Genomic DNA, 21,033 nt, shown 5'->3' on the forward strand with positions numbered 1-21,033 from the left:
ATAATCAATCTTTATGGTATTGCTGTGTCTAACTATGGCGAGAGGTTTGAATGGTTGAAAAACGTCGACGAAATAGCAGAGTAATAAATGGAGAGAGCGAAGAATTCGATGGAAGAGTGCGATCAACGTAAATCGTTAGCCACTTAATTTCTTGGCAAGTATGCATAATGCTGCATAAGCAGTCGTGGAAAAGGAGATTCGTTCCGAATCGACGGATTTAAAAGGTGGCAATTACGCGGATAAGGAAAAGTATCGTCGCTGAAAGGACGGGCTAAACCAAAGGGAAATGGAAAAGCGGACGAATGGATCCCGTGGATTCCGAGACAACCGCTTTATCCAAGCATCCAGCTGTCAATCGATCGACTCAACGATGGCTTTACTTTTCGTTCCAAAAGTTTTTCCAAACGCTATCCTCCTTTCTGGGTATTTGCTGGCTTCGAACGTTCCACGAATAGAATCGCGAGACTTTTGGGATAGACCGTACAGCTTTGAATTTTTACGATTCGATAAAAAATTAAGATCGACAGATAGCGAAAAAGAAGAGATTTCGATGGTCGCTTTTTTATACAAATAATATCCATATACGTTTCTCTCGTAAGAAGTAATTCGAAACAGTAATCCAAGTACCAAAGCAAAAGCATCATTTTCTTTAAAATTAAAACTCACCGTTAAATCGCGTTTTCTTTAACGCTCAACGAACAGTTGATCAATTATTTCTGTAAAACTGTGGACGAAGAAAAAGGCCAATACAACGATCCGAACGAAACTAAGAGATCCAAGGATTATCGTAACGTTCGCTAACAGTCGAATACGTTTGAGTAATTCGACGAACGATGTCACTGATTTCCAACAATAAACGTTTGTTCCCAAACGTTTCGTATTCTTCCTCTTACTCTTTCACCCCTTTCCGCGCGTCCGCCCCTTTTTTAATACAAATATTCATTCGAGATTCATTACCTAAAAGCCCGAGGGTTGACACACTGACCTGTTTCAACGGTCATTTAAACAGAGCAGCCATTTACCTCGCCGTTTACGAGTTATGCACCTTCGCTTCTCTCGATATACCGCGTATTTTACACGGCTCGCGCCGCTATCTCGATATTTGTTTCTCTTATTTCCATCGAGGGGAAAAAACGCGCATTCGCTCGACGTCGAGAGCGCCGCGATCGATCGCAATACGAGCTGGTTTTTCCCCTCATTTCAAACAGGCCCGTGTTGCCCCGCGAAAGGTTCAAGTTTAATTACGTAGCCGTCCGGCGTCGAAATTCATTTCACCGAACAGGCCGCTGTTGCTTTCGTTGGATAACGTTCTCACGGCGGAGGTCTCGATTTGAAAAACCGGTCGCATCCGATGCTTGATAAAAATGTTACGAGTTTTGCGAAAGCGAAACTAAGAATGTGACCGTGTTAAACTATTTTTAACGCTCTTTCAACGATTTTTTGCTCGATCGGTTCATTGACGCTTAAGCGAGACTCGACAACGTAATTACGATGGTCGTAATATCGATTTCATGATAGTGCCAACGAGTATATTCGCAAGAGGTGTCTACAAGCGTATACATATGTCCGCGAATCTATGTACGTATTCCATTTCACATTATCGTTATTAATTGAAATTAACTTTTCGATGTCACGGTCTCAGCGCAGTTATCGACCCATCCGTTTATCAATCGGTCTATCGCTACCATAGTCTGACGTTAAAAATCTCTTAAAAATACTCTTCTTTCAATCTCTGTCCTCGTATTATGCTTGCCAAAAACAAGGCAGAAGACACAAGCCCTAAAAAGAACAAAAAGAAGGCTTCAACTTCGGAAGAACGCTTTAGTATACCATGACGGGAGTCAGGTAAGTCAAACGACCCCCTCCAAGTGCCCAAAGTCGAGCGACGAACTAGCCGTTACATCGCTTACCATGCATAAGTCCGCAATCCTCTTACACCGACGATAAAAAGATTTCCGCGGTAAGTTCGCGGGATCGTGCTCGTAAGCACTTTATATTTTCACGTTTAAGGATCGATATAAACGACCAAAGGGAGAAAGTTAGAGAGGATGAGGAACGCTCGGAAGCGATCAACCAGCCAGCATACACTATAGTTGGCTGTCGCTTCGGGGCCCGAGGGAGTAAATTAGTTTAGTTTATAATTTCCACACACCGTCTAGTCGCTCATGAGAATAAATGGGCCACTGTTTCAACGTCAGATTGGCGTCGTCCCAACGGTTAGCGACGCTCGACGTCGCTGACGTACATACGTACGTATCTGCACACCTGGTAAGTTCTACGGTTCTATGAAATTATGGCTGTATTATGGCCTCTGGCACGCTACCTTACTTGGTTACTCGCAACCTGAACGCAAGAACAAATAGAATAGAACGTAGAAAATGGGAGGATCACTTTTGTTATTCTTTTGATAGGGATTTTCACTGGCTGACGTCTGTGAATTTTTCGCTGGAGTGTCCTTTGCTGGATTTGACGTTTCAACAGCGATGAATTTGTAATACGACAATGCGACAGTTACTAATTGAGCAAAGCGAGGAATCATTATCGTTGAATGATGGATTTTTAAGAAAATAATAAAGGTAGAAGCCCAGTTTCATCTGTTAAGTATCGCCACCGATACTCGTACGACGATATCTTTAAATTCCGTACGCATAGAAATCTGTTATCTGATTATTGCGTTCGGTAGAGAGCATGTATAATAAATTAGGGAACGTTCTTACACTAAATTCAACTTTATTTCACTTCATTTATCTTAACTACGAGTAAGCAAAACGTAATTACGACGAAGCAGATGGACGAAAAGTAATCGTCACTGAATCAAGGCTATTGTTTTGTATGGAGCAATTGTTTTTATATAAAATTACACTCACCCATGGTAAGCGAGAAACGACAATAAGAAGAAGATGCAAGCGAGTACGTCTGCTCGTCCTACGATGCCAGTTACCTGAAACAAGAAAAAAATGTCATGAAAATCTGGTATACGAGTGTCGATATAAGAAAACAGAATCAGAAATTATATAAACTGTATCGCGCAAACAAATTATTTTGTATCAGAAATATTAAAAACGCAGAACGATCCTCGCAGAACCAAACTACCCGAATGATCGGTTCAACGCGGAAACATTAATACCAAAGTGGTAAATCTGTAGATTCTCGACACGAGCACCGAGAAGCGAAATCGAAGGACACAATGGACGTTCGAGCCAGTGCGAAGATCTTGCAGGGTAGGCGGTGGACTGAAATTGGATTTGGCTGTGTAAAACGAAAAGGCTACGACGCGCCAGAAAGCCAACCAGGGGATCCCTTTCACGGGACAAACGACGAGGAACACGGCCATGTGATCCAAAGGGCCAGGGGCGAATTGAAAGAGAAGAGAGCCTGGCCAAGTTATTGACAGTTCGCCACCAGTGAATAACCGTGCTTCCCGAAGATCGTCTTGAGCTACCGGCTCGGATGGTGCCAAGATTCTCGAGGATCACCTGGATCCATAGATTCGTATGTGCCACTGGGTGGCCTCAGCGTCTTCCGTTTTTCGTTTTATCCTTCTTTGTTCCGCTCCAACGCTCCCTTCTCCTTTCATTCTCCTTCATTCAGCGGGTTGCATCTTAGAAATTTACGGACATCGTCCATTACGACGAATCGGTCAACCAATTAATTCTCAGATTCTCGCGTCGCTGATACGGGCACTCGAAATGAGAAACCGAAGGTCTCTTTCGTAGGATTCCTACTACAATTAGTTTATTTACAATAGATTAAACAGACGTTGGTTAAACAGGAAACGATGGTTATTTAACATGAACTAAATACAATGACGTACTATAATTAAGACAACCAAATAGTTGGTTTGCAACTCTCGTCACTACGATCCAACGTTCTCTCTGGACGCGGACCACGCTCTCTCGACAACGCTAGTGTGACGCCAATCACATCAGAGACCAGGCCGTGCTTCGGAACCGATGGGCTGATGACGGAAATGATGTGCCATGTGACGATGATGTGTCTAATGAACCTTCAATATCCCAACGGTCCTTTCGCCGAATCTTCGAGAAGAAGACGTACGTAGCAAAAGTCGCGGACGGCTAACAAACGCATGGATAGTGGGGATATCTAAGGGTGACAAAGAAAAGGGAATCGGATCCCATCGAGAGTCAAGTTGGAAGAGCTTCGGTCTTGAAAAGTCGCGGCTAGAGTTCAGAAGTAAATTGTAGTTAGTGTAAAACAAGTGTTAAGAAATAAATTCTCTTTTTTATTTTACATGACACTAGCAACACTGTCTCCCTGACTTCTCCATTCACACACTCTGGCTTCTCAACTAACACTGACTATTAATTCGCCTTTTTCTTTTTCTTTTTTTTTTTTTTTTTTTTATGTAGAGGAAATCCGCAAGGACACCCGCCGCTTCTAGGGGGAAAAGCGGCGTGGTAGTGTGGGACTCCAACCGAATAAAACCTCCACGATGACAGTCCCTCTTGCGATCGAGGGGTGCCCGGGAACCGCTGGGGCGATACATCAGGCCAAAAAATGTGGAACGTTTCACGATTTTGCGTGTCATCCTTACGCAGTGGCCATGCTAATCTTCTCTGTATCGTTCCAATTTTAGTATATGTACTGCCAAAGCAAGTACTAGTCTTTCTCCCTTAACATCTCTTTGTCTTTTAACTTAGCCCCACCACGTACGTGTTCCGCAACCGTTCGAGGCCTCGTGGTCACGCAGGTCTCTCCCGCGTAACTATTCGATCGAAGGACCGACGATACATTGCTGGGCCTGTCGGCACTTCGGTTTTCTCGCGACATTTAATTCGTAGCTTTCGAACGAGAGCTTGTTAAACGGGATCGTTTCGAAGAAGTTTGAATCGAGGTCCGGCGGAATTGATCTTCCCATCTACGATACGGTCCCTGACGCGCGCATGCAGCTACCGTCATGCAGTCTAACAACTATACCGCGTTAATTTGCGACACCGCACCGTCTGCAGAAACTCGCGTCTCTATTGTTGGTTCGGTGGACGAATTTTCAATTTCGGTTAATCGATAGTTGTAATCAACTTTGTTACTTTCGTGATAACCTGCTTACGTTTGCGGTAACGCTGTTCCATTTGCCGTTATCGCCGAATGCCAACTTGTCGCGAACGTTGTGAATTGTTTGATGGAAAAATAGACGAATGGCGGGAACAACAACGAACGAGTGTGCAATATTTGGAAATTTACGGCTAATTGTGTGAAACAAGTCGCAAATGTGTCTCTTACATGACGTTATTGCTCAGAATATATGCAACTTTTATACAACTATTATAACATCGAACTATACTTACGATGTATAGTCAGAGTTATTTGTTATTAACTGCGCACAATTACTTGATTATCCCATCATCAAAATTTCCAGTACGTACGATTAAACGAGGTGAAAGAACGAGATTATAGTTTGTAATTAATTCCTCCGATGATTCTTGAAAAGTGCCAATTAAAGAAAAGAAAGGAAAAGGTTGCACAATCTTTAACCTTTTCTGTAGTTTTTTATTTCTCTAACATGTACGTTGTATGGAGCATATAAACAAGTGCTAGCATCTATTTTTAACGATTTAAGGTACAATTTATTTATTAATTTAGAAATAAAAAATTGCATATTTTACGCGAGTTATGAAAATGTTGCTATTTGTATTCTCATGTGCATGTGCGATATCGCCGATGATTCTTGCAGCGAAGAATAAATTTTAATAGTACACTATTACTATTAAACAGAAATACAAGTGTTCAACTGTAATTGAATATAAATTAAATAAAAAGATACAAAAATAACTCTGTTATAACCCTTTGCAATACTAACAATTAAAATGTAATATTTATACAATTTTCTAGAATTCAAACCTTTTGTGTATCTCATATCCTCGACAATACGATAAATAGTCGCTATATATATAATAAACGACTATATCTTTTTTTATCAGACACAACGCTTTTTATAGAATTCAAAACATTCAAATATAGGAAAAAACGTCCGAGTTCGAAAATCAGATAGAAAGTCTCCTAGGGAAAAATGTTATTTTACTTTTCCAATTTAATGTCGTGCGTAGGATGAAACTTTCCACGCATATTGCATCGTCAATCGCGAAACATTTAATTTCGTTAAATTTTGGTCCGGCGACTGGTGAAATTAGGTGAACGTCAAGCATCGAAACGTTACATCTTTCTATTCAGCTATATTAATTTCTCATTGACGCGCGGCACACCATGATTAACAATGTACAGATACGCATATTCTCTGCGTTCGAAAAATGATTAACGTTTGTCTGGGAAATTTCGAAGTTTCCCCCGTATCGTTAAATTCTCGTTATTATTAACTGTCCTGTACGGCAATAAATTACGTCACCGTTAATGAAGCGCCGTTGCATACGCCGATCCGCTAATTTCATACATTTTATGGATGGTTCAAGGATGCACGAAAGCAAAACCGATACAGTTGCTCGCGTTATTATTAAATTTCGACTATAATTGCGACCGTGATGGACATTGATGAATATGACTTTCAACGTGGCCGGCTACATCAGAAAGCAATAAATCAATCCCTTTCCCTTCGGATGATGAAAAGAAATGAAAAGAATACAGGAAAGATATCGAGCTCTTCTCCCAAGGGAGAACGATTTAATGAAACATTAATTGCATTCGGCATGGTTGCTTATTAGAAATGCGCTTCGATCGTCGTCAAAGCTACTGTTACTCGAAATACACGTTTCTACATAGGCAACATCGAGAATTTGTTCGAAAGTTAATTTATGAAATTCAGGCTACATCGGATTGTTTCAGATCACTTTGGTTATTTTATGTATTTTTGCACGTCAGGTATATGCATTTTGTAGACTTTTGGAAGTCTAGATTTCCCAAAAAGGCATAAATGTCTACAGTCTGATAGTTATACGTTTAAGCAATATTTGGAAACGAAACATAAAATCTATATCTGCGAGAATCTTATATTTCAGGGAGATCTGCGAAAGGAGCGTAAAACCTACATTCGAGACAAACAAGTAAAATTATCTTAATAAAATTTGATTATCTCTCGTATGATCCATTATACCGTTTGCATATTGCGATGAAGTAGTCGGCTTCAATTTTATTGCTATCAGCGAGCACCGTTCTAATCTCGGATCTTTTGCGGCAATACAATATTATCTAAGTGACACGACGTATCGCGTTTTACGAGTTATAATAGCAATTCAGGGCGTGAGATTCATCGCAGGTAAATGGGCCAAAACGAAATCGGTATAAGATAAACAACAAGTTGACATTTTCCGAGGGCCCTGTCCTTCGTCCTCTTATCTACCCTATCCGCTTAGTGGAAGGAACTTCGAGGAAAATCTCGGACGTGGAACAATACTCCGTCAACGTCAAGGGGATGAGAAAGGAGTCGAAAGTGGCCTCGACGAGGACCAAGGAGCCATAAACGAAGGGTCTACTTAAGATAACAGAGATTACTCTGGCCACTTTGTGATAGATTCTTTCACGCGCCTTCAATGTCCCTCGAATTGATGGCCAGGGATAATGGGTAATTTCGAAAAAAACATCAACCGACGATTAACCTAAGTGGCGGCTCTGCCCTCAAGTGGGAAAAACGGATTAAAACGAACGTTGTGCAATCCAGAGAATTTTTGGGCTTCTCTCGACTCTTCTAACGCTCGTTATAATATTCAGAGGGCGAAGCCAATCTTTTTACGTAGATCCTTCTCCTTTAGCCGTGTTTAGGTACTACCTATTAGGTATTTAGCTACTTTTCCAGTTATATTCATAAAAATCTGAATTCGCATAAATATACGAGTCTACTAATCGCCTCTATCCATTCTTTAAAAACGTTCATCGTTATATCCGGGTCGTTCTTATATTATTCGATTCATCAAGCAAAATATTCACACTAAATGAATCACACTAAAATAAGGAAGAAGATCATGCGAATGGCGTTATACGCGATACTTAATAAATCCTGGAGTTGTCGAAGATCGCTGGTTCTCGTAGAAACGGATAGATGGAAGTAGACGAAGCCGGGAGGATGCGGTGGTTGATACGTTCGTTCGAGTCGACGCCAGTTTGCTCCAGTTTGTACTTAGCTCAACTCCATTACCATCTCACTCGTTCAAGAGTCCTAATTGATTATATGAGGCGGTAGTTCCGTAGCAGTTCGCTCGTTACTCGGAGGTGGCTTATCCGCCCCTTCTTCTTCCGGCCTCTAGCTTTCTCCTCGCAACTCCTCCACGCTCTTTTATATCGGATTGCATTCCTTTTACTTTCCCGCGCCTTTCCGTAGTCACAGACGCGCGTAATTAACGCGAGAATTCCGAGGGCTAAACAGACTTGTCGGAACGGTCGATTCCTTTGATTTCCAACTCTACCACGTAACGCGTTTACATCTGCAGATCTATCTAAATCTTCGAATGCTTTCCAACTTCAAGGGAATCCGATTTCATCGTTATCTTCTCGCGGATAGCGCGAATATTACTAGGTCAGTTCTCCGTATCGTTTCTTTAATATTATATCGTATAAATATTTATTTGTACGTTACGTTTGCATTTTGTATTTATTTGTATTTTATTTGCAAATTATGCATGTTATAGGGAAGTTCTGTATCTTGATAACGTATATATTATTAATGTATAGATATGAATACGTTAATCTATAATCTATAATGTTAATCTATAATGTACAATTAATATAATATGTGTGGTAACGGAGGATCAAATGTGGTTAGCCATGTAACATCAATATGGCCGGAAATTAATTAATTCCGCTATATCGTGTAACATATCGCGTTAATAATTAGCGACATTAAGGAGTACTGTAACCTGTATATGTTAATAACACGGCTTAGCCCAATGATTTATGAAATTAAAAGTAACAGTGTTTTCTTATTTGCGTTACGATTATTTCGGTTATCATTGGAATAATTTGGAAATGATCGCTATAATCTTAGTTCGGTAACTACGATATTAAATAATTTTTACTTTCGCTCTACACGATACCGATTTCAATATTTTCTACATTTAACGATATTTACGTCAAACGACTCTGCAATTAAATTATAATATTACGTTGACTAGAGAATTGATAATTCGTTCAAAGTACACAAAATTTCACGATTAATTCAATTTCTTCGTCTAATAAAAAATAAATTTCGATAAAAATATAAAATTCGAAAAGGGTACAATTAAGATCTTTCTTCCATCCTCTGACAAAGTTCTTTATCGTCTTTGACAGCATAAGAAACTAGTAAAGAGAATATCGTGTCAAAGACTTACTACGTATCTGTGACAAAAGTAGATATTCTCCACAGATTAATTCCACATTCAAGATCTGCCTATGTGTCAGTCACCTATCGCGGTTCTATTTTGTTAGACGATTACAGCCACTGCGTATTTGAACCGTTTGAAAGCGAAACTGATAAACTCCACTTCTCCTAAATGTCTCAAGTTCGTTACACAGGTGTGAGATGAATTTTCAATTGTCAAGAAACGTATGACTCAATTGCACAAATTCGTTCATCGTAAAGAGATAGCATAAACGTACAGAATTCCTCCATGCTCTTACTCGCAAATTTTTTTTCTTCCAGGGCTGCTAATTGGATCGTATCTTGAACGAATGGACGCGAATAGTCGGGATTATCTTATCGCAGAATACAATAAAAAGATATCTGCTTTTAAAAACAAAAAGCGAGCCTTTACTGCAAACTGCGACATAATATATGACTGATACGAGACTGTCTCTTTTATCCTTTTATGGAATTATCAGGGTAAAGTATACGCATTTCAGTTCCTCTTTCTGCAACGAATAACTTACATCTTTGACACCAGTTGGATTTCATGGAAATTCAACTTTCCCTTTATAGAGCAGAGGAGATATTAATTTAATTGAACGTTCTTCTCGTTTTTTTTTTTTTTTTTTTTTTTATCTTTCCGCATGTACGGTACAGTTTATGCGTTTGATTTTTGTAATAGGCGAATATACGCGAAGGAAGCTGGGAAGCATCGAAATAGAATTTCGGGTATTCAAGGTTCCAGCTTTTCAATGGCGACCCTGGAATGCAAATTTATGATGGATGCGGTAGACATTAAATAGACTCGAGCTGGCGGATTAACGACCGCTTCTCCCGAAATCGAGAACGTATGCGGTGTCTTCACGTGGAATTCTAATACGTGGCATGAATCAGGTTGCCGTAGGATATGTATATATATATATATATAGTTATCCCTACCTTGCAATTTTCACTGGCACTCGCAGTTCTCGTAAGATCATTAAAAATTTGTGATATATCGTACAGGTAGAGGAAATACGCGCTTATGTACACAGGTACACACACGTAGTATTTATAAAGATATTTATATGATATTATATACAGCATATCGATTACACCTCAACGCCTTTATGGAACAAATGGAAAAGCCTTCACAGTTGTGCAGGTTTTAACAGGCATGCAATTTAACCAAATAGAAGATATTACCACATCATAGAGCAGCTTGCACAAAAGCAACGACGAAGTCGCGTGATTCGCGGTTACGCGTTGCGGGCAATCCGCTGCTTTAATATTACAGCGGTCTTTATTAAACCTTCATCTTCTTACAAGCTGCCAACTCCATTCTCGACTGTATCCCTTGGATAACGACGTCGTTACCTTCCCTCGAATTTCATTCGCGAAAACTGCTACCGAAAAGACGAAGGGGTGGCTGAGAACGCCGAGGCCAATAATCCTTACTGCTACAACAAGCTTATTAAGGACGTTAAGGCGTTTATAACGCGGCGGTTTGGGACGTGACAATATCGTCTACTTTTGTCTCTGTCTCCGCTCCTATTCTACTCTACACAACGTGATAACGAGGCTGTTAACCTCGTTTGAATTGTTAATACAATGGAATTTTAAAGAAGGAACGCACGCCCGCGTTTCTTAGTTATCTTCTTACCTATGACACTTTGAATTTCTAAATAGATCGCGTTATGCGTTTCTAGGAAATTAAATTTTGTCGCGCTTTACGCAGAAGTTTACCAACTTATCGTTTGCAATCGTACACAGAGGTTATTGAACAACCTCATTATGCTCTATATGTTCGTTATACTCTGCCATGTATTTATGCGTAGGAAAACTACTTATCAAATTCGATAACTGTAAAGCGACGAATGATTCTGTGACTTTCTCGACACCTTGAGTCAAAAAAGTGACAGAAAATTCAAGAATTCTGTCAAAGAATATGGCATAGATAAACTGATCTGCAACACGAGTCAGTTCTATTTTCACCCAACACAAGAAATAATTCATACCATTCCAATTCACTAAACGGGTCTCCGCAATACGCTCAACAACGAAAACTAATTCCGACGAGCTTTTCGCGCAGGATATACTTGTCACTCACAAATTCTTCAACTGTCAGATTTCAAGAATTATAAGATTTCATCGATTCTAGGAATATCGTATTATAAGATGTTATAACATCGTAATACCAGATTCTTGTCTAACTTTAACTACCCGGGACACTCCGTTAGATTTGTCTTAGTTCTCATCTCGTCGTTCCATTCATTTCCAAAGGAAGAGCGAAACGGTCCCATCTTCCTGACGAGCATAAATTTTCCCAGAGAATGTTATTATCGACAAAAACGCCAAGCTTTAAGAAGCATTACGCTTTTCCATCGATCACGTACCATGATGCTGCTGACGTCATCGAGATATCGCACGCCCTGTGAAAATAGTCACCGATATATCAGGATCGTGTGCTTTGCCCTCGGGCTAATCGAATAATCTCTGTTCTGGTTTGATTTCAAATTTAGAAAATATATACACACACCTCATCCTGACTGTGGATTTTACTCGTCCTTTTTGCGACACATCGTTCGAAAAGAACGACGAGTTGGATAACAAATTCTTTGAGCTTCGAACTATTTCTATATTACTATTTTTATTGTTTTCTGTGTTGCTCTATATCTAAGGTTCACGTGTTAGATAGGGACATTTATTTCAGCGTAGAAATCGAACGATCGATGCATCTGTTTTATTTCAACAAGCTTCTTTTCGAGCTTTCGAAGTTTGTCAATAATGGTATTTGTTCGAACTAGTCAATTTATAATTTCACCGATAGAATTACGTCCTTTTTCGACTTCAAAATCGACATACTTGGATTTATCGCTGTTCCGAACAAGTTCTGTTGTATTAAACCCTCTTGTACTCAATTTTACAATTGAAATAGTTTTTTAGAGCATACGTCACGATACCTACTTGAAAATAAATACAAATACAATGCGTGCTCTTACGTATTTTGCCATATTACGAACACACCGTATCGTTCTACGGATTTCAATTCTCTAGACACGCATAAACATCTACAGTGTAATAGTCGAGTTCAGAAAAGAAAAGAAAAAGACAAATTTGCGTAACGCCTCATCCGCTCGTTCTCCTGAAACATCGGTAACTGTTCTGCTACTCGCTAACGCCGTTGATCCTCCTAAAATCTCGTTAAGAGCGAGTCAACGTGGTCTCCTCTTTGTCATTCGAAGATTCAGAAATCGGAATCGCGGGTAATGTGTAAAAGAACGTCGGAACTCTCAAACGAGGCGCAGGGATGACCAGACCGTCAAGGATGGCCACCGTCGCCGAGGTCTTTTCTCTATTTGTCGCCAATTACCCGTCGAAGCTCCCACGTTCTTAAAGCGAGTCCAGAGAGAAAAGCTCGCGGTCACTGCCTCGGCAACTTTTATAGAACAAAACGTCGACGCGGTGGAATGCACGCCACTATCGGTCCGCCCGTTCATGAACCGAGCCTTCCCGACAAAAGGATTTCCGCTCGATACGTAATTCTGTCGATATCTCTTCCGGCTGCAATAATGTCGCGCGGCGAGATAGCAAGCGGCGACGCGACGTCGCTCCGAAGCAATTTCTCCGGTGCGTTCGTCGATTTATAAGTTCGGATTTATAAGTCCGTAGGGTTTATAGGTTCTGACGCTTGAACGGTTGTGGTGACGGTAATTGTTGAGACACTACAGCGGTGGATCCTTCCGACAGGCTTGACGACAGAGGGTTTACGGGATCGGTTCTCGCGAGAGAAGAAAATCGTGACAGGGATAATGGGTTTTGTAGATTTTTAACGATGTGCGACGTCGAAAGAGGATTATCGTGTTACAGAAGAGTTGGAATTAGTCGACTATAACGTAAAACTTGAATCGAAGAAACGACAATTAAAACGCGATGGAAAAACGCATCACGCAGGGGAAAGAACAGGTCTTTATCATAGGTATTTTGGAAAACATCGTTCAAGGTTTCGAGAATACACGGTAAATTAACAAAATTCCTAGAAGAAATTACAAACTTGTCATTTTGGCCGGTCCACTCTGATAACTGAACTTCGATCAGTGCGAAGCATTTAAAAAGTTTCGTAAAACAGATAAAAACGAAGTAAGATTGACATAGCGATGATTCGATTATAAAACGAGATCGAAGTAAAATTCACGTTTCTTTGAGCGTTTGTTATCGAAAAACGGACGATGAAGGATCAAATTCTTATGCTTATTCCTATATCGGAATATTACTTAACCACGCGCACATACTGAGGATTCACGATATCGACGAAAGAAAGTTCACAGAATTGTGCCGCGAAACGATTCGAGAATAAGGTCGGCAAACGATGACGGCGGAAACGAAGAAAAAGGAAGAGGAACGCGGGGATCGACGAAAAGAAGAAGGTAGCCGGTGGAAGAAACGAGGAAAGCGAGATGCGGTGGCAAAGCCCTTTTCCCAAGAGAAGTTGGCAGGCCTCTTTTCTTGCAACTTGCATAAAACCATTTTCCAACCCCAGTCAAGACGGGCTTCTATGAAGTTTCCTTCCGCGGGCAACTAGTGCGCCGTTTCAGACACTCGCTGCTAGACTACCGGTGCTTTAAGTTGCAACGCTTGGCCAGTTTGTAATAGTATTGGCGATACTTTGTGAAACTTTTTCACCATTGTCGAAACCAGAGGAATTTTCGAAAGGTGCAAAGAGAATAGAAGCGAACTATGGGTATTTTGAATTGTATAGGTACGACGTAGGTAGTATGGTTGCTACGAACTGGAATCGCGTAATTTCTGGACATAAACTTTTAATCATAAAGAACACGCTTGCTGAGTTACTTCCACGCGTTATTATTTTATGAAACTATACGCAGTCGCAAGCGTACAAATAACGAAATTATCGCTAGCAGATTACTCACTGTACCGTACAAAATGTTATTTCTATTTTCTTTTCTACGACACAGGATTTAAAAATATATTTCATGTACTTTGAAGCACTATAAACGTAGAACAATTCGATTACTTTTTAAACGAAGACACAAACGAAGCGTACGACTGACTTGTGAGAGTTATTTTTGAAAGGCTCTATATTAATAAATTATATGCTATTATCTAGAAGAATAGGGAAATAAAAATACAGCGTTCAAAAGAAAGAATCCAATTCAAAGCTACGCGACTACAAGTAGAATAAGCGACGCATCGTGCTGTGTCGGACATATCCTATAACGATAAATGTATAAAGAAGGAAATGTCCACTCGCCAATACGAGTTAACTTTATTAAAAAGCTTCTATGCTTGCCTAACAAATCGACACGATGCTATAATCCGAAAATTGTTAATATAGTTACCCACATATTTACACATCTCCTTTTATGTTATCCTCCAATACAATTTTTATTTAGGCCAATTTAATCCAACAACGTTGTGCAAATATTATTCGAGCACAATAACGTGTAAATATAATTATACGTAAAGCAACATCAGATTAAATAAAATCGGTTACGTAAGCAAACAGAGAATCAAAATAAAATAAATACTCAATTACAGCATATATATGTCGGATCATTTTTGGAAAACGGGGCGTGTAATGAGTCTTGCTGCTAGTTGTCCATAGTTGTCTTATACCAGATGATGTTTGTTTATGGGAATGTATTACAAAAGTTAACAAGCGATATCGACGATCGAGTGATCGAGATGTCTATGACGATGAATTTAGGTTCGATAACGAATACACGGTCAACGGGATGACGATTGCGATTAGGAACTCGATGTAAGTGTTCACTGGGCTAGTCGAACTTATCGGATTGCCCCTCGGTCCAAGTGGAACTGCCCTTATATACTCCTCTCCGTATTCCTCGGGTCAATCCCTGTTTTTAAGGAGAGTTATTCAATTACTTTATACCTCTGTTAGGTACACGTCCCTCCCGTGACCGTGGCTACGTTCAGTGACCCATTATGTCACTGCGAGCCAAAGCCCATTGTCATGAATCTCGGATAATCATAATTGACTTAACTCATAAACAGCTATTTCTCAGTTTTATCGTTTAAGTACGACTATAATAAAAAGTCTGGACTAGAGTATCGAGGAGCTTCCCAAATATTGCGAAAGAAAGGCTCCGGCGTCCCTTCATCTCCGACATATATATACATACATTCGTAGAAAATCCAAAAATTTGCATATTATTTCGAAAACTCCTTGTTTTATCTAATTATCCAAATGTACCTTCGATCCAAGTCTCTGGTTCTTGTACTCGACAGCGAGCAAAATAAATTAAGCACGATTCATTAAAATAGTCACATGCCAGATAATATCGGTTGGTGGGCACGCTTAATTAATGACCTCAATTAGTAGCCTGTTGAATATACAGGCGTTTGAACGTGTAGCAGGAGATTGCTAATCTTAGTCGTCACCGAGCAGAATCAATTTCCTATGACGTCCAAGTGTAAATTGCACGGTTACGCAAAACTTACCGCAAGTTCGCCGACCATGCCGTAGAGAGGGTCCACCGTGGCGTATGTTATCGGGCAGAAATTGTTATCTGGATCCCGGAATACCGAGCAACAACTCAGCCATTTACATACCGTCGTGATAGCGGCTGAGTTATGCCGACTAATGCACTTGTCGACTAATGCCCTCGAGTTGCTCTAGATAGTCGCGAGCGACCCGCTTTGACCTCGACTTCCCTATCGGTTCCTTTGGGATAAAGCGAATTTTAACGACGATATCGAATGGAACGGACAAAAAGGACGATAACGATGCCGCGTTGTAACCTTATGGGATCGCTTTGATAGTTTCCGCCGAAATTGAAGCCTTTCATCTCGACCAGCGAATAGAGAAATCGCCCTGTTTTCCATCCAGACCAGTTAGTCGAATGGTATTACTTTCGCGGTTTTTCCATGTGCCGAATCAAGATTTACAATACTGGAATTGTACGATTAGACGTGAAAGTATTTTCGATCTTTATAGAGGATTGCTCTTTCGCGTTTCGATTAAGCGCAGACTTGATAATTTCAGGCTATTCGCGTTACTCGTACTCGTTCGGATGTAGAGCTAAAGAGGAGTAGAAGAAAAGTCCAGTGTTTCCCTTTGATGCGAACCGTTTTTTGGGAGATTTATATTTTTGAGATAGAACATGGACGTATGGGATAAAGCGATTTGTACGATACATGGTACGAGGTAGTGTCTCAAAGTCAAACAATCTGAAACCAGTCGCTTGTCACAGGTGAAATTCGAGCAGCTATATGAAAAACCAAACTTCCGGGCGCCTTATCACGTGGTCAGCATCCGTTCCCAGCCGCCTGGCTGGCATTCGGTCACTCTAGCCATTCTCAGAAATATATGATAAGTAAGACCAAAGCCTTCTCCCACTCCAACGAATAAAAGAATATAAATGCTCTCTCCAGCATCGCCCAGTTAGTCTAAAAAGAAATTCTCAACTACTCTAATCATCTAAAGTGTATCATCGCGAAAATAAAATTGTACAAATTGAGTAAAAAAATAAAGATCTCGATCTCCTGTTCGGAAATTGACAAGTTTCTTGTTTTTTTCTTAATTTTTACACGACATTTTTGGCGATCCTGCCAGGATCCATTCGCTTCAGTGTAAACGAAATCACGATTTCGGCGTACGCGCATCATTGAAGATCGAAGGATCAGCGGACCACTGCGAATCTTTGCTACAACGAAGCCCTGCAGCAACTTTCAACGTCCCACTACGGTGAAACTAGATGAAAGGACTACGGTCAGCGCAGAGCAAGGCTACGAAAAGATCGGAATCTAAAAACAACCAGAGACTCGTCAACGGCTATAGTTACTACGGTAAGCTAAAAATCTGGATTTATTTGCACATTACCGTACGAGAAAACCAAGTTTCTCAAGCGTTTCGAGCCCAAGCAGCAATGATAGCTCAGACTCGTTAAACTCTATTAGAATCATGTCTACATCGCGAAAAGACAAAGCCGAAACCGTCTCTACAAACGGAGCTATGGATAATTCGACTCGTGCCATACTCAACATGATACAAAAACAAATCGAGCTTCTTACGCAACGTATAGAAGAGACACAACAGATAGCCGACAGTGAAAATAAGAAGCGTACAGCAGAGATAGAGCTATTAGGCAAAAATATCTCCAAAATAAAAATAGGACACGACGCTATCACAGAACTAGGCTGCCTTATTACCATGGACGAATCTATTGCCGCGAGGGATAGAACTTCCCCACCGTGCGCTCCGATTCGAACAGAAGAAGACAACCATCCCACTTACGAAGACCGTCCACCGCAATTCGCCTCTCCGAGTTTACGGGCTAAAGACGCGATAACATGCATACCACAATTAAACGGCGAAGACGATATCGGAGTAGAAGAGTTCATACGCGAAGTACGAGAAATGCGAGCCATGTGTAGCGAATCAACTCTATTACTAAAAATGATCAAAATCGAGAAAATCACGGGTAAAGCCGCAATGGCCATACGCAATATACCGATCAACGAATACAGACACCTGTACGATGCCCTACGACGAAATGTAGCCACCAAAGACTCCGTTAGGGAACAACAAGACCAGTTACGCGAAACGAGACAGCGTCACGACGAAAGTGTGCAAAGTTATATCATCAGGTTCCGCAGAGCTCTCAATAAGCTACAATACAGTATAACGAACGAATACTGTGACGAAATTACTAGACGAGCTATGAACAACAGGATTTTAAAAGATTCCGTAACCGATTTTATTCGAGGCCTGAAAACTGAAGTAGGGCAATTACTACTCGCCAACCCACCATACAATATCCTTGAAGCAGAAAAAAAAGCCACCGACATCGAGCGATTCTTCAGGGAAGATCGAAATCGACGACCAAAACCAATGGAACTATTACGACTCCCCGAGCAGCGACGACTAACGACCAATAATCCCAACCCAATCATTAGAAAACCAACTCCAACACCTAATCCTATGCCAAGAAATCTCCGGCAAACTGAACAACCACCACTTCCCCAAAAGACTCAATTAAAATGCTTCAAATGCAACCAGATCGGACATATCTCTAGTCAATGTAGAAATTTTCATACACCCAGCCAATTTCCGAGACCACCAGCAGTTCACAATATCGAGACACACGAGGAAAAAACAAAGGAACCAATAGACCAGACTTACGAATTAACGCCACAACAGGAAGACTACCCACAGTACTTTTACGATCCGACGGACGACGACATAAATTCCTCGTTGACAGCGGAGCAGGAATTAACATACTCAAGCGAAGATGCGTATTACGACCAAGAATAATAAAGGAACGAAAATTCTCGATGGGACATTCTAAATTTAAAACTAACGAACACGCCTTGATGAAACTATTTGGCAAAACTCTAGAATTCTTTGTAGTAGAAGACAACTTTCCAATTATAGAAGACGGCATACTCGGTTTACCAGCCCTGTCTAAATTCAAATTTGAACTCTCGAATCAACAATTAAAACTTGACAATAATATTCTTTTATTGCAACAGGAAAACGACGTACCCCCAAAACAAGCAGTGTCAAAAACAGTCTACCTGGAAGGGAAACCGACAACGATATGCTTTATCAATGGTGGTGAGTGCCCAGCCAAAATGACCAATTTTATCGAAAATTCAAACACGTACGATCAAGTCTCCACATTTAAAGATTTAGTCAGACTTTCGCACATAGAGAAAACTCTCCGTGAACCAATCGAAAAGATATTGCTGTTTTACCTCGACGTATTCAATTTAGAGACCGACCTGTTACCATGCACTAACCTTGCTAAACACACAATAACGTTAAAAGAAAATAAAATCATTAACACAAAATCTTACCGACCGCCTGAATGCCACAAAGAAGAAATCAAACGACAAATGGACGAAATGCTGCAAAAGAACATCATAGAACCATCTGATTCTCCTTACAATTCACCAGTCTGGGTAGTACCAAAAAAGGCAGACGCCTCAGGGAAACAGAAATGGCGAATTGTAATAGACTTCAGAAAAATAAACGAGCTAACTGACCAAGACGCGTATCCATTACCTGACATAGACGACATACTATCCCAACTAGGCAACGCAAAATTCTTCTCAGCCCTCGATTTATCCTCCGGATTCCACCAAATTCCAATGGACACAAACTCTAAAAAATACACAGCATTCTCCACACCACAAGGACACTACCATTACAATAGAATGCCATTCGGTTTAAAGAATGCACCCGCAACGTTTCAACGCATGATGGATACCGCGCTAAGAGGACTCATAAATAAACATTGCTTCGTATATTTAGACGACATTATAATATTCGGACAGTCGATCGAAGAACACAATAGCAACCTCGCGATAGTATTGCAACGCTTACGCGAACTCGGACTCAAAATACAGCCGAATAAATGCGAATTTCTCAAACCAGAATTAGAATATCTCGGACATATAGTAACCGCCGAAGGTGTAAAGCCAAATCCCAAAAAATTAGAAGCCGTTAGCAATTTCAAACAGCCACGTAATCCCACAGACGTCAAATCTTTCTTAGGACTAGCAGGTTATTACCGCAAGTTCATCAGAAACTTTTCCAAAATCGCGAAACCATTGACCGAACTTACAAAAAAGGAGACACAATTTCATTGGACAGATAAAACCCAGGAAGCCTTCCAGACATTAAAAGACAAACTCTGTTCATCACCCGTACTAAAATTCCCAGACTTTGCAAAACAATTCACATTAACGACTGACGCCAGTAACGAAGCTATAGGTGCGATCTTATCACAGGACGGACATCCATGTTGTTATATCTCGCGAACTCTAAACCCGCCGGAACGAAATTATACCATTATGGAAAAAGAACTTTTAGCAATAGTATGGGCCGTGAAACGCCTCCGACAATATCTGTTAGGGCGGAAATTCCTCATACGAACCGATCACCAAGCACTAAAATGGTTACAGAACTGCAAAGACCCTTCATCGCGCTTGATGAGATGGCGATTAAAATTAGAAGAATATGAATACGACATAGAATATACAAAAGGAAAAGATAATACTGCAGCCGACGCACTATCTAGAATACATGTTCTGACCAGACAACGCGAAAATCTAAACATAGAACTCGATAAAAAGTATCGCGATTGGGAAAAATCTACCGACGCGTTACCCAAACCTCTCAAAATGACTCCAAACCGTAAATCTTTCTATCAATTATCCAAAACAAAGCTAGGAAATTACGACAGAATCGAATGGTTAACTAAATTAAACGAGATTATTCATACAAACGAGAAGATAGGTATAGGCGACGACAGTTTCACAGAAACCGAAAAGAACGCGATCAAACGAATTTTATTATTCCTGAACGACACCGTAAAAGAATTAAATTTTGCATGGGAACCAATTCAAACATATAGCGAAGAGGAAATAGACGAATTATTAAAAGAAAATCACGATTTAGTAGGACACCCCGGTATACAAAAGACATACGACCGCATCCGTGAACGGCACAGAGTACCAGATTTGATGAAACGGATACAACAACATATAGAATCATGCGACACCTGCCAAACATCTAAAACTACGCGTATCAGACCACGCGAAGAACCTTGTATCACCGACACACCCCTCGTACCAAATGATAAAATTGCTATGAACTTATTAGGCCCACTGAAAAAGACGAAGAAAGGCAATCAGTACATTCTATCCATACATGACGAATTGACAAAATACTTAATACTCGTGCCACTAAAGACTCAGCAAACGGAAACAATTTGGAA

The 21,033-nt window shown here is 40.5% G+C and overlaps 1 protein-coding gene and 1 non-coding gene across 4 annotated transcripts in view; both read right to left on the minus strand.

Moving 5' to 3' along the window:
• LOC139998278 (protein O-mannosyl-transferase TMTC1) overlaps positions 1-21,033 on the minus strand; it is a 284,183-nt gene that overhangs the window by 123,258 nt on the left and 139,892 nt on the right. For all 3 annotated transcript variants that reach the window (XM_072022734.1, XM_072022725.1, XM_072022744.1), the window contains exon 3: positions 2,868-2,941. In XM_072022734.1, coding sequence (XP_071878835.1) covers positions 2,868-2,941 — 74 coding nt within the window. The remainder of the gene's footprint in view (positions 1-2,867; positions 2,942-21,033) is intronic.
• Positions 4,515-4,621, minus strand: LOC139991924 (U6 spliceosomal RNA). Its single transcript, XR_011800970.1, has one exon. It is a non-coding gene; the product is annotated as a U6 spliceosomal RNA (small nuclear RNA).

The sequence above is a fragment of the Bombus fervidus genome, chromosome 1 (genome assembly GCF_041682495.2).
Source record: "Bombus fervidus isolate BK054 chromosome 1, iyBomFerv1, whole genome shotgun sequence".
Classification (NCBI taxonomy): domain Eukaryota; kingdom Metazoa; phylum Arthropoda; class Insecta; order Hymenoptera; family Apidae; genus Bombus; species Bombus fervidus.